The sequence below is a fragment of the Amphiura filiformis genome, chromosome 17, assembly GCF_039555335.1.
Source record: "Amphiura filiformis chromosome 17, Afil_fr2py, whole genome shotgun sequence".
NCBI classification, from domain to species: Eukaryota; Metazoa; Echinodermata; class Ophiuroidea; order Amphilepidida; family Amphiuridae; genus Amphiura; species Amphiura filiformis.
Genome location: NC_092644.1, coordinates 15608792 through 15624345, shown reverse-complemented (window position 1 = coordinate 15624345; position 15554 = coordinate 15608792). Strand labels below are relative to the sequence as shown.

General features: G+C 35.4%; 1 protein-coding gene across 1 annotated transcript; it reads left to right on the top strand.

Moving 5' to 3' along the window:
- Window positions 1-1591: 1591 nt before the first annotated feature.
- LOC140136997 (organic cation transporter protein-like) lies at window positions 1592-15275 on the top strand. Its single transcript, XM_072158659.1, has 10 exons — window positions 1592-2008; window positions 2810-2913; window positions 3591-3745; window positions 3911-4112; window positions 4620-4761; window positions 7875-7969; window positions 11785-11993; window positions 13789-13897; window positions 14329-14538; window positions 15146-15275. The coding sequence occupies exons 1-10, from the start codon at window positions 1592-1594 to the stop codon at window positions 15273-15275; spliced, it is 1773 nt and encodes a 590-aa protein (XP_072014760.1).
- Window positions 15276-15554: the final 279 nt, after the last annotated feature.

Here is a 15554-nt window from a genome sequence, read left to right as displayed (position 1 = left end):
CAATCATGCAATCTTGAATAAACATGTAAATAAAATGTAAATAACATAATACATGTAGATCTAAGATAAGCATAATAAAGAAACCTACCGTGTATTCAACTATGTTAATTCAGGGGAAAGGAGGGCAAAAGGGCAGTTCAATAACACTCCTCCATCAACAATTTTGCAACTTTAATTATAAAGTCAGAATACAATGTTGCTTGATTTTGAGAAATCCATGTGTAAACCTTGGGTTCAACCTGGATTTGATTAATTTTGAAAAAAAAATGATGACAACTTCAGAGGGAGGCACACATTTTGACCAAAATGTAGGTTTTAAAAGTCAAAACCTCAAGTGATCCTTACAATATTTTTCAGATTTTATGTCATTATATGAAAGAGCACACTTATATTGGCCATATACTAGCTTCATTTCTATGAGCAATGACCAATTCTCTTTAAACTGCAAATCCTGTGCGAAAAGTTACTAGTTTCGCCTGTTTTGTCACACGGTTGTAAATTCAATGAACAGTGACTTTGCTTAAAGGAGCGCTTACAGATTAATAATTATGTGAAAATTGTTGACCTTTCGTATTGTAAATATGGATTTTTCCCCAAACACCAAAAAAAATAGGTCTTTTGGGAAAAAATTGTATATCTTCGATATAAAAGGTCAAAATTTTCGATTGATCATCGGCATTTTATCCCAGCTACATATACTTTAAGTGCATATCATTAGATTTAGAAAGTTTACTTCGAGGACAGTTAAATATCAAACATTTAGACATTTGTATTATATCGCGAATTTCAAAAAAATCAAAATCATGTGAAAGAACGCATTAATTTCAAAGTACTTCTGTATGTGTTTAAATGCTTAAATGGACATGCTCCAGGTTATTTAGCTTCTTGTTTCACACCTTACCATCAATCATGTACCGGACTTCGCTCTGCTTCAGATACAATACGGCTTAATACTTTACATAAATTAAATGCCAAATCTCTCCATTCTGCCGCAAATAAAGCTTTTTCTCTGGCTGCTCCTGGACTGTGGAACAATTTACCCATCACCATTCGTACTGCAAACTCATTACCAAGAAATTACTGTTGACTGTTTTTATTGCGCACTTTGTTTTGTTATATTGTGTTTATTATTTGAATTTGTTTACGCGCTGTGGTCTAGATGTAACGGCGCTTTATAAAAGAATTGTGTATGCATTTGATATCAGAAGGATATGTCTGATGTGCTCTCTCATGTCCCACAAAAATACTGTCGAAACTGTCATACCTGAGCCCTTAAAAGTCATGTCCCAGGAGTCATAGATGTTTTCGTTTCTCGCGGTTGACAAAGCGCTTTCTTCATTTATCTGGTACTCTTATTATCTGGTAAAGTTTGTTAGGTTATGCTTGTAGTATCTAATCGCACAGGGGGAGTGTCCCACTGTTTTCTACTTTGGGTTCACTACTATCGCAATGTTTACGTATTAAGTAAACAGTCAGGAGGACCATCTTCGAAGTAGATATTTACATCATAGCAACAAATATTTGTAGGACACAACAAACTACATTATTGCAATCAGCAGTGTCATACATATGTACACATATCATAGTCATTATGATATTTGAAGATATTCTCGAGAAAATAGGCGTGTTTGGTCGATACCAGCAACGCCTTTACCTAGCAATATGCTTGCGGACGTTTTGCTCTGGAATGGTCACTTTCATGCATGTATTTCTAGCTGGAGAAATGGATCACTGGTGTCAAACACCAGAACTAGACATTGTAAATTGCACTAAGTGGTCGTTGGATGAAGACCAATGTATTCAAGCGAAGAAATCTGTTGGCATACCACTAGCTGGGTCGGACAGTTCTTATGAATATGAAAATTGTAAGCGATATAATCTGACGGGAATCGAACCATCGGATTGGTTTCCTGGATGGGTGACTTCTAACGTCACAGATGATACGTTGCAGTGTGATGCTGGATGGGTTTATGATACTAGTCAATTCAAGACGTCTATTGTTACTGACGTAAGTACTGTCTAGCCCAGGTTTATTTGATCCAGGGAATATTCAGAAATACTTTACTGGGGGTGGAGGCTAGTAAAATATTTGGTATATATATAAACGGTTTGTATCTTAAAGTAGGGAGGGAGGGGGTGTGAACAACGGTTTATAAAAAAGGAATAAATAGTTTCACATTTTTATAAGTTTCGCGCGCGCATTGATTAACTTTAATTTTACAGCTTCCTAGTGTGTCCACAGACTACAAATCAAAACTTAAAAAAACAAACATAGTGCGATCAGTTCTAAAAGCCCAAAGCAATTTTCAATTTATCTCTAAAAAAGCTTTAAGCATACCGGAATTACGCCCGTGTGTTTACACTGTAGGGTGAACCGAAGGTGTTTTTTGTTGTGGTTCTGACATATTGATAGAACTTTAAACCGATACACAACACTATTTTGTTCACTTACGTAAGCTTTCGAAACGACGACTCTGTATCTTTGTCAAACTGATGAAAACTGGAATATTGATCTTGGTTGTCACATGACGAGCTGGCAATGTCATGTGACAGAACAATTCAAAATTTAATAGAACCACTTTTTAGCGAGATTACAGCTACACAGCTGTGACAATATTGAACCTTGCAATACCATGGTAAAAACAAGAATATATCTTATTAATGATATAGATAATAGGGATAATCCCTAAATCATTATACTCTTAATTATATATAATTAAGTACATATTATCATAGAGATCGAATCCTCATTGATTTGTTATCATTTTCGGTACTACTGATTATTGGTGTTGTAATTATTTTGTTTCAGTTTGATCTAGTGTGTGATAAGAAATCCCTACCTGATTTAGCACAGTCGATGTATTTTGTTGGAGTCCTCTTTTCATCTACATTCGTTGGTGCATTTTCAGACAAGTAAGTTTATGCAACTTTTGTTTCGGCTACGATTCTCTACTCTTAACCTCTTTTACTTACAGATATTTTCCCGTGAAATATCTGTGACCGGTTGAAAAATGTGTTGGATTATAGATTTTTCACCTTTTTTTTAAATGATCACGGATTTTTGTCTCTTAGTGAGATCTTTATAACATCGTCATGCATTGTCTATATGGTTAATTTGTTCGCAATTTGCTTTGTGTATCATCTCATCATTACTGTTGTTTCAACTTTTCTCTCTTTCGCTTTTCCTTGCCATCTCTTCAATGCTCTTCTCCCTCTCTCTTTCGTCTCATGTTTACAGTTTTTCGAACGATATGTATTTTAACCACATTGTGAAATACAATAAGGTAAGTAAAATCTTACCCAATGCTAAACAAGTACATATTATAAATATCTAAGTAAGCATTACCGCTAGCAATGTCAATTATACCCATACTTCCAATCGTATGTCACATCAACTGATCAATCTCAGACTTGACAATACTTGTGTAGCAACCATCAATCATCTCCAAATTCGACCCTATGATTGCTCTTTCATACTCTTATTTACGTTACTTAACACATGAAGACAATCAGTGCATGTTTATCAATGATTAATATCAATATTAATGATCAACCATCGTTTTTCTCTGTATTCTTATTATTTTTTGTAGGTATGGACGATATAAGGTATTTATCTTTCTCATTACAACTGGAGCCTTTATCATCTGTATGACCGGGTTATCAAATAGTTATGTCATGTTCATCATTATCCGTGCACTAACGGGTGTTACATTCTTTAGCGCAAATGTTGTTGGGTTTATACTAAGTAAGTTCAGAAAAATGCTCTTCATTATTTGCCGAATTTAATAATATCACACTAAGATGTATTTTCTTCTTTTCAATTCGACAGATCATGTAAAGTCAATCAGAGACGTGTATTAATTAAAATTACCCTTTATGAAAATTATCCTGCTTGAATGATGGTTTTCAGATAACTATGCCTACAAGTATTCTTGGTTTCAGTTTCTGAGATTGTTAGCCCAGCTTGGCGAACATTTGTTGGGAATATCCTCAATTTCTTTTTGGTGTGGAGGCTATATGCTTGCTGCCGGTCTAGGCTATTTCATAAGACAATGGCGAATACTCAGCTTTGTTATGTCGGCCTTTCCTATCCTCTTGTGTCTGTTTATACCGTAAGTATATTAAACTTCTTTTGTGCTTTTATAATGATGTTAAAGTCGAAGAGTAGGTAAAGGTACAAAGACGAATGTTCCAAAGCATGACACGATGCAAATATTCTGTTTAAGTTAGGATCGGTACTTGTTAGGGGAAAAGATATTGTTGGTTTAGTTTGTAGGAAGGTGGTCACCGGTAGTGTGGAGGGATGTTTTGGTGTGTAGGTTTGGGGCGTGTCTGTGTGTTTGGTGTTTCTATTTAAGACGCGCATCCGCATTTATATGAATAAAATAAAAATAAATTTGTTTTAGTAATTTTCTCTTTTTTAAAATGACGATACTGTTGTTATAACAATTTCAAGAAGGGTTATGACAAGGTCTTCTCCACAATCAAGCACGAGAAGGACAATCTATAATAAAATTTGCTTTCCTTATTTTCACGCCCTGCACTAATTAGATCGTTTCTTGGTTTTATGCCATCTTATGTCTTTAATATCACTTTTGATGTTCGATACAAACACTTAGGTTGCTGTCGGAATCACCACGCTGGTTGCTCTCAAAAGGTCGTATGACTGAAGCACAAAAAGTTATTCGCAGGATTGCCAAAGTCAATAAGAAAGACCTGCCAGACGAATTTTTCAACAGCTTGGAGATACAAGAGCAAGAGGTTAGTCATACTGCAGTTACTGTCCGTTTTCCTATACACAATACACAGTGCTCTTACCATTGACGCGTAACCTCTACAAATAGTGTATGATAGAAGTATGGGTAATTGCCTAGTTAACGTCGCTGTGTGAAAAATAACCGGCCAATATTAAAAGTACTCTTCTAAAATTCTAGAAAATATAGTTTTGTAACGTGTCCTAAATTTTTAGGTAATTTAGATATTTGGAAATATTCGCACTTTGGTGTTTTAGTGTATGTTATAGGTAATAGTACATTGCCTAGTTAACGTCGCTGTGTGAAAAATAACCGGCCAATATTAAAAGTACTCTTCTGAAATTCTAGAAAATATAGTTTTGTAACATGTCCTAAATTTTTAGCTAATTTAGGTGTTTGGAAATATTCGCACTTTGGTGTTTTAGGAAGGATATGTAAACGACAGATAACACCAAAAAATATGAAGAAATTATTTCCAAACCGTGTTACGGCCCACAGCCATTATGTTTCTCATTTTCAAGAATGTGGTTAACAATATGCACGGTATTGTCTCATTTCGTGAACAAAGGCCACACAGTAATTGTTACATTGCGTTTGCTTTATAATCATTCACCCAACTGAAACTATATTAATACCAGCTCATTGCTCATCACACACTAAACAGACACATGTGTGTGTGGATTTAACCAGAGAAGATCTGATGTAACATAGTTGAGCTGTTTTCAATGAGTGTTATCTTGGTTTAATATCTTTTAATGGGGTTTAAGTCCTGCAAAGGTCATGATGAATTCTACTGTAGACATGACTGCATCATGTGGCGTTGACGTGCTAAAACATCACTTGTGGTATACCCAATCCAAGGCGAGGTACATCGATATCAAAGTACATGTATATAGGCGCACATTTATGAATATTTTATGCAAAGCATAATGTCAAGAATAGGAGGCCACATGTCACAGGGGAAGTTGCCCAAAGGTGTCAAAATTCTCCAAAAATGTGTGAATCCATATCAAAACGATGCACTTGTCGGCTGCTACATGTGTCTCATTTTACATAATAGCTAGGAATAAATACCAGACTCATCTCAAGTTGAGGTCACCTCAAATCATACCGAAGGCACTTGATTTAGAAAATACAGAGAACATATTTCTAAACCATGTGACCTGGGGATGATTTGAGGTGACCTCCACTTCAGATTAGTATGGTATTTAATCTTAGCTATTATGTGAAATGAGACACATGTAGCAGCCAACAAGTGCATCGTTTTGATATGGATGTACACAAATGTCCGAAATTTTGCAACATTTTTTAATGTTACGTAAAGTTCCCCAAAAGTGCGTGAGATTGCATGACCTATTTGTGCTGCACTGGAAAATTTTTGACAATTTGATGGAATCCGCGCTCACTTTACGCAGCTTGCGCGGGAGTTGAAGCAATTTTGAGTAATTTTGACAACTTTTGAGCATCTTTTCAGCAACTTTAAGCAATTTTGAGAAAATGTTAAGCAATTTTGTGAAATTTTGAATAACTTTACGCGATTTTGAGAAACTTAAAAAGCAACTTTGTGCAACTTACCGCAATTTCGAGGAAGTTTTAAGCAAGTTTGTGAAACTTTGAATAACTTTATACTATTTTGACAATTCTGGACCAATTTGGACAACTTCCCCTGTGACATAGGGCCTAATAGGTACTGTTGTAAAATTGTTCACTTGATATGCTGGTAGTGGCCTTCTTTTTTCTTGATCTTTATTTTCAAATCTGTTTCTCTCTTTTCTTTCCACGTGGGCGACAAGGCTTACTAGCTTTTAGTCTGGTCTCATAGCAGAAAACACTAGACTTAGCTGTGGTCTAAGACCACGAACACAGCCGTGTTGTGACCCCTTTATGACCTTTGACCCCAAAATCTACGAAAACCCCACAGGCTTTGCCTTATGTCAATGCATGTGTGTACATAGTATCACTCTGCCATGTTATTTGTGACAGAAGGGACATTTTGAATGTTTTTCGTCTTGGACCGGAAGTGACCCTTTAATGACCTTTGACCCCCAAAAAATACCACATATACATTAGGTAAACATAATTCATGTGTGCACATACCGTCACTCTCCTATGTTTTTCTTAGCTAATAAATTTTTTGAAGGAATTTGGTTTTATACCGGAAGTGACCCCTTAATGACCTTTGACCTCAAATCTGTGTATGATTCATAGACACTGGGTAATAGCAATGCATATTTGCAAGTTGCGTCACCGTCCTATGTAATTTGTGGGAGAAGTAGCATTTTGAAGGTATTTCGTTTTATACCGGAAGTGACCCCTTAATGACATTTGACCCCAAATAAAAAAATACCACATATACATTAGGAAAACATAATTCATGTGTGCACATACCGTCACTCTCCTATGTTTTTCTTAGCTAATAAAAAAGTTTGAAGGAATTTCGTTTTTTACCGGAAGTGGCCCCTTAATGACCTTTGACCTCAAATCTGTGTATGATTTACAGACACTGGGTAATAACAATGCATGTGTGCAAGTGGCATTACTGTCCTGAGAAATTTGTGGGAGAAGTAGCATTTTGAGTTGAAATCACATTTTTGACCCCTGTGACCCCTACGTGACCTTTGACCCCACGAATTTCATATGACATGTATGGGCATGGTCAGTGATGATAGTGACCAAGTAAGGTCAAAATCGATGCATGCCTGTAAATGCTAGAGCAAATGTAATGGTCGGCAGAAGAAGAAAGAAGAAAGAAGAAGATCCTGTAAGAAAAAAGACACAGCCGTGACGTTACGTCACGGCTGTGTAAAAACGTGTTTCTGCAGGGTTCGACCATTTAAACAAACAATACAGGCGAGATTCTTGTAGGAATCTCGCCCCAAAATATCTGAAATCAAAATTGTTTACAAAATAACTTTTCCCCCTCTTTTGCTACAAAGCTTGGTTAAATTATGTAGTTTTCTTGTATGTTTAGTGTCATTTAATAACTTGCTCGTGCATAAATATATCGTCACATTAAAAGTACATGGGGGTGGGGGTGTGTGTGGGGGGGGGGGTGTGTGTGTGTTTGTATGTAGGATTATTTCAGACTCTTTCTTTAATAACTAATCTTGAATCTTTCAGAAGCCGCAAGCAAAATCAGAAAATCAACCGAGCGTTGTTGATTTATTTCGCTACCCGTATCTTAGATTAAAAACGATAGTTTTATTAATCATATGGTAAGTATGTTACATGTTCATTCGATATGCTTCATATCAAGTCAATTCTAATATAAAGATAGCTGGCGTTTTGGATAGCAGCCATCTTGAACGGAAACTAAACACAGTTCAATTGTCAGAAAATGGTTACACATCAGGGCCGTTTATTACGACCACTGTTTATCTAGGACGCCCCCAATAACTGATTTTGTTTAAGTTGTACCTATAATTTACTTTCCAGTTGGCATCTAAGCATTGACAAGTTCCAGTTGACATTTGACCTTGTGACACGGAAACGATTTCAGAAAGCACTATTCTTATTCTTACGCACTTTCAGCTCATTTCACGATGCAGTTTTACGCATTTGACTCACATATGAAAAGGTTTGACTGCAAAAACGATTCTCTTATAAATGCATCTACACACAGTTTCCAGCTCGATACAAAAATTTCCAGCACAGCAAGAATGAGCGAGTCTAGTCTCCACGCAGTCTGTGTTATACTACACGGATGAGTGCATAGCATTTTAAGGGCTGTGTGAGATCTAGTGGAAATATGAAGTCAGTGAGGTAAATAAGGATAATTTACTGGGTGGGCAATTTAATTTATTTTTGCCCTCAAATTTGAGAAAATAATTTACTGGGTGGGCAGCGATAATTAATTTCATCAAGGCCTTTGGATTTTCGGAAATGTAGACCTGGTTTTGCGTGAAAGTTGGCTTTGATGTAAAAAGTGGACTTTACCCTCCACATAAATGCATCTTATTAGCATATGTTGCAACATTCAAGAAAAATTTTATATCATATTATATTTCAATTATATTTCAACATGTTCAATGTTTTTAAATACTTAAAAGTATTTCCCAGTATCACAGATGCCACTTTTATTAAGTCAAAATGTCCACACTTTTAATTATATTCAGCCTATTTTTGTGACTTTTCATCCAAATTGTCACAAAGTCCAGGTTTTTGAGTGCCCAAAGTTGCATCTTTGCGGATATATTGGTATTTCCCACCCACTGCGGTAAATGAATCTACCGTGGAATTTGACAATACGGACAACCCTGAATTAAATTAATTGAAATTTTTATTTTGCCAATTTTTATAATTCTTAATTCTTATAACATAGGCCCCAATGTTGCACAAAATAATAATAAAGACGGGTGTAGAATCACAGTCAAAAGGTGTAAAAAGATGATAATGTAAAATAACAATCATTCTTTCAACATTTAAAATTTAGATTGATTTCAGGACATTTTCATAATACTATTACCTATTTGTGCATGCTCAAAGACTTTAAATGAGCAATGTATATCTGGATTTAAGTTTCAAATAATTATAACGTTCCAAGTCTATTAAAGACACACCTTATTCAAGAATATTCAAATTTATGGGCTCATGAGCATGATCTTAAGCAAGAATCTTTTCAGGTTTTGTGTGGAAATTGCTCAAAATTATATTAATTTTTGGCTTCCTATATATCATTTCGTACTGTGTGATAACTATTCCTACTCCGATGTTGTAAACATGGTAAATTATGGTGCCCAATTTGTTGTGGGCAAAATAATTTACTGGGTGTGCACTTTTGGGCAATGGGCAAGTTGAATTTACTGGGTGGGCAAAATAATTTACTGGGTGGGCATTTAGTTAACATGTTATTTACCTCCCTTTGGTTTTCGCCCAAACCTCAAGTGTTCCCTTCCGATCCAATCAGATTTGTTTATATCGAACGAAAGCTAACACTTCCCCCTTAAAACACTCTTTGTCATTAGTCAACAGATGACGCAATTGAATTTTTATAGCAACACGAATGTGATAAATCTGTTGAAAACGACCTATTCAAGCAGACTTGAATAGGTTTTAAAATGTAGATTTTAAAAGTCAAAACCTCAAATGTTCCTTACTATATTTTTCAAATAATTGTATGTCATTAAATAAAAGAGCACACTTATATTATCCATATTTGTCACATTTCGTTACGCATTTTCTTAAAAAGATACTGAACAACTTGCAAATCTTGGCTTACTTTCATGCGCAACAAATAAAATTCTTCCTCTAAAATTTAGCACATAATGACCCTTTTTTGATAATAGTCATCCATTAAGGAGGGGGGGGGGTACTTGTAAGTACTTTTGTGACATACTCCAATGCAACAATATTTATTGGGGGGGGGGGGTTAAAAACACATCTAGTTCTGCCAAATGAATCATTGCCCCATCCTATTTTACTAATTTCTTGAAAAAAGAGCAAAAAAGAGGCACATTTTCTGCATGTTTTTTGACAAACGAGTCACAAAAATCAATGACATCGAACAAGTCTAAGCATTCAAAATCTTGAGTACGGTATATGCCTAATTTCTGCTCTAAGTTTCGCTATTTTGAGTTACTTTAATTAAATGATTTGTTATAAGAATGAAATATACAGACTTTTAATATGGAATATTTCTTCACGAAGTGCCAAGACTAATCTAAAAGGGGTCTGCATAAACCGCACGGGTTAAATATTTATTGGGGTGTGTCGGGAGATGGTGTCAAATTATTTTTGATAGAAAATGTGCTTTCTATGAGTTTACATTATGGTGCTCATAATGTAGTGCACCTGCCTAAAATGGCGGATTTAAGGAGGCTGAATTTGAGCTTCGTGGAGACACAATTTTGGCCTTTATGCAACATTGTTCTGTTATTATCAAATTTATTGGGGTTTGAAGTGATATGTCCTAAACTTTGTCAGCAATTGGCATTTGTCACAGCTGAATACACTTGCAATGTACCATTTGTTTCGAAATGGGAGGAGCTTAATATATAGCTCTTCAAAGTGGTACGAACTCAGCAAGTTTGAATGTCCCCCACTGGTGTCAAATGTAATAAACTTACGGTATAAAAACAATTGCGCGGATTCCTGGTTGTCCAATGAACTCACGCTGTTTATTTATGTACAGTAAGTTTACAACACTTGGCCCCAGTGGGACATTCAAACTTTCTGAGTACGTACCACTTTGAAGAGCCATTTTTTCAAAAGCTCTTCCCAAATTCAAAACTGGTACGTTACAAGTGCATTCAGCTGTGACAAATGCCAATTACTGACAAACTTCAGGAAATATCACCTCAAATCCAAATAAATATGATAATAACAGAACAATGTTGCATAAAGTCCTAAATTGTGCCCCCCACAAAGCACAAATTCAGCCTCACTAAATCCGCCATTTAAAGCAAATGCACTACATTTTGAGCACCATAATATAAACTCATAGAAAGCACATTTTCTATCAAAAACTATTTGGCACCACTTCTCCCTTAAGACCCCAATAAATATTTAACCCATGCGGTTTATGCAGACCCCTTCAGATTAGTCTTGGCATTTCGCGAAGAAATGTTTCATATTAAATGTCAAGTCTGTATCTCTAGAATGCATAATTCAAACTAGACTTTGTAAACATGGTAAAAGTCTTAGTCTTGATTGTCACAGCATGTGAAAACACACTAAAAATGCATGTTTTGGGCCCTTAATTCATAAATTTGGCCAAATAGTAATATTTAATTTTTATTGCCAGATAATTAGGATTGATCTGTGTTTCAGTTGGTAGAAGTTGATGACATATTGTTTAATCCCAAAAAATGAGTGCTGTTTATTTTCTGGAATGGGAGTGCAAAAACCCAACTGTGACAGGTGGTTTATTACTGAGACAAATTAAAAATATCATTTTGTCTCCGATTTATTACATATCCAGGGTAGACATGTTCTGCTTCAGGTAGATAATGATAATATAGTATTTATAGTTAGTTGATAGTTCTTAATAATCGTATTAATGCATAAGTAAATACATCTTATTATTTGACAGGTTCATTACAAACTTAGTATACTACGGGCTGTCGCTAAGTACGGGTGACCTGGGAGTTGATTTTTACGTTTCGGTTTTCGTGTCTGGTGCAGTCGAAGTTCCCGCCTATCTCTACGTTACGTTTGCTTTAGATTGGTTTGGCAGAAAGCTCAACTTGTGCGGATCGTTAGTTCTTGGCGGCACAGCTTGCCTTATTACACTTTTGATTAGTAAGTTAATGATGGAATGAAGCTCACGCAAAATGCCGAAGTCGTCAAAAAGCAGTATGCTGGATTTAATGGAAAGATAAGGAACAAAGAATAGAAATTGTTCATTATATTGACTAACAAGAAGCTAGTGCCCAAAACGCCTAATGAAATTCTAGTAAACTTGCATGACTAAATGATAGTCAGTCATGGTGGACAAGCGTTGTGGACAAAGTTTTTTTCTGAAGAGTGATGTGATCAAGCAAAATGAGTCGGATGTCGGGAATTTTGATTTTGAGATAGCCAATGATAATAATATCTTCCTTTGTATTTTCTTGTTCTGTGCAACACTAAAATGGCCATATCTCTGGAACTGTAAGTCTAATTATGATGGTTTTTGCAGCAAAATAAAGCTCTGAGAATGGCTCATGTAATGAATTTGAAAACTGATTGCTAGACTAGTGTAAGTAAGTCGATTGATTAATTAATTGATTTTATTAAAATTAACAACATTAAAAAAGAACAATATTGGACAAAATTGTATTTGATTTTTAGAAGTACATTGTAAAAAAAATGACAATACATTTAGATTTACTATAGCACAAAATGTTTTTTTTTAAATTAAAAACTATCACAATTCCAAACATCATAAATGCTGTTAAAACAGGATCACTCATGTTGAAAAGTCATAAATAAATGATAACTTATTTCCAATATTAGGTCTTTGAAAGGGGGCTAAGATGGAAAAGACGAGCACAGATTTGAAGAAAACAAATATCATAATAATGAGATAAACTGTTTCTACTATTCGGACAAAGATGTATTTTTCAGATGTTTTTTTGTTTGCACATTAAGAGTCCGGGGAGAATATATAATGCCACTCTTTTATTGCACACTAGTAACATGTGAACACAGTAAGACATTTGATTTTAGGAACTCGATAAGAATCGGTTCCAATTGAATCAATTTCATATGATGATGTCCATTTTAGCTTGAAAATCACCTTCAAAAGCAAATTTCAATTTCTAGAATCTCATTAGTCATATTGGGCACGTCTGCACTAGCGCTTTTTGTACTTAGTGTAGTGGTTTGCCGAAATATGGAAATGCAAATTACGCTTACCAAACACAAACATGCATAAAACACTCGACAGGCTCAGTAGATTGACTAAGTAACACTTTACATATCTATAGTAAACATTAATAAATGTATGATATAAGTATACTCTTGCCTTGCCATTACCCTCAACTAGAGTAAGAAAATAAGAAAGCAGATGCACCATATATGAGCAGTTTTACTGCGATCTTTGGATCTCATATTGTTTACGTTTAGGCCGAGTAAAAAAAAAACATGTTTCTCGTCCGCGCCCTCCTCATTTTTTGAAGATTTTTCAAATTTCTTTTTATTTTGTAAACTTTCAGTTATAACTTGTAGAAAAAGATGTTTCAGAAGTTGAAACTTATTTTACGGCTTTGTAAATGCATAATACATCATTTAATAAGAGGTTTGTGATCACTAGAGGTGTCTACCTCTCAAAACAATAAAATAAAAGGGCCTCCTCCTTTTCTCAGATATCAATCTGTATGTCGAATACCCGAAATATGGTGCCAAATACAGGCATTTAGCGTCGTTTTCCAATAAAAAAAAAATAAATAAAAAGCCTCTCATTTTCATAATTTTTAAAAACCCGGACGAGAAACATGTTTTTATTTTTACTTGGCCTAATATCCTTTAATTTTGATATGTTTATATACCCTGTATATTGGGTTTTCCCACATCATGTCAATTATTATTATAATAATGTATTATATCAATACAGATGCTGGTGTGTGGAAGACAATTGTTGCGATGATAGGCAAGTTTGCCATTACAATCACTTTTGCCATCATGTACATTTTTACAACAGAACAGTTCCCCACCGTAGTAAGGTAAGCCGATCATATACGGTATTTATCGGCAAAAATCGCGTCATCGAACGATGATTTACTATTTCAAGCCCAAAATCATACTAGCAGTCGCAGTTTATACAGGGTGTCCCAGAAAAAAACCCCATGTGTATGAATTTGGACATAAGTTGAGAAAAGGGCATCATAATCAAAAAATGCAAAAACTGCGTCTAGCCCATCTCATTCTACATCTCATACGCTAATCTTACTTGAATTGGTTGACTGATTGCGAAGAAATGAGCGATTACATAATGTACGTGTCAATTCACTTTATTCCAAGTTTGAAAGAAAGATCATTCAACGGAGTCGGTGCTCTTTTAATCAAACCAAAATAATGTCTTACTATATTTATTGTATTGGTATGGTTACAATAGAACATTAATGATAATCTACTTCGTCTCATTCTTTTTAAGAAATGTCGGATTAGGAATGTGTTCGGCTTTAAGCCGTCTTGGTAGTGTCTCTGCACCACTTATATTCATTGTGAGTGATTTCTGGGAACCATTACCATTTGTTGTGTTTGGCGTCTTGTCAATAGCTGGTGGTTTAACGTCGTTGCTGTTGCCTGAAACCAAAGGAAAGAATTTGCCTGAGACTATTGAGGAAGGAGAACAATTTGGCAAGTAAGTATAGATGAGTTGACCTCAATGTTTATCAACAAAGGCAAGGGACTGGTATATCGATATGCTTGATGAGTGAACCCCATACAACCACGTCACTGTTCAATTGCCTTATTGTGATGTGGCGGGAGGTTTAAAAACACGAGCCCTGAACAAAATATGATGCGCGCGCATACGGCAAGGCAAAAAACAACGGAAATTGGGATGATGCGTGCGCATACTGCCAGACGTCAGAAGTCAACTCATCTATACTGATGGCTGTAAGTATACTGTTAGCTGTAAGAATGAGCAAATTTTGCAAATATTGCAAATATATGAAAGGAATTTGATTGACCAAAATACTGCGGCAAATACCCGGCGGGCACTCAACTTTAGAAGTGACGGGTATGTACCTACGACATCGGGAGGTGGGGCCTTTCGGTATAAATTGCTATTTTAAACAAATTACAAATTTTAAAAAGAGTGGTCATTTTATTAATTGGATATTCTGATTGGAGAATTTAAACGTTTCCACATTATTGTATGGCTTTTAATAAACCAAATAATTTACGTAGCCCTATGTAAACAGATTCTTGGTTCCATTTACATATTTCTCTATTTTCATCTACAGAAAACCAAAGGTATTATCAGCTGACCAAGATGACAAGGATACTAGTATTAATATACCAGTGCCGGCAGATGGGCAAAATGACAAGCTACAAGTACCTGGAACTATTAATGAATCTTATTTACCGGAATAATCGGAACAAATTTTTATATTTTGTTTGCCTCCTGAATCAATGAAGCAATCTGCAATCTGCAAACCAGAATTAGCATATTTTGAACTCTAACGAGTTAACGCCAATTTCAGACAATTTATTTTACACTAGCGGGCCTCCGCTAGTTGAGTAAACGGGAGCGATTACCAAAACGGGAAGAATCGCTGAACAGATTAGACCTACATGATGATAGAGACTATTATATGCCTAGGGCATAAATGGCGTTTAATACCTTTTTCTTTCTTTCTTTCTTTCTTTCTT

Bases quoted from the DNA above. Each gene is read 5' to 3' on its own strand.
- LOC140136997 (XM_072158659.1), top strand. From the start codon at position 1,592: ATGATATTTGAAGATATTCTCGAGAAAATAGGCGTGTTTGGTCGATAC. The intron at 2,009-2,809 runs GTAAGTACTGTC...ATTTTGTTTCAG, and splicing joins AGACGTCTATTGTTACTGAC to TTTGATCTAGTGTGTGATAA. The intron at 11,994-13,788 runs GTAAGTTAATGA...ATATCAATACAG, and splicing joins CCTTATTACACTTTTGATTA to ATGCTGGTGTGTGGAAGACA.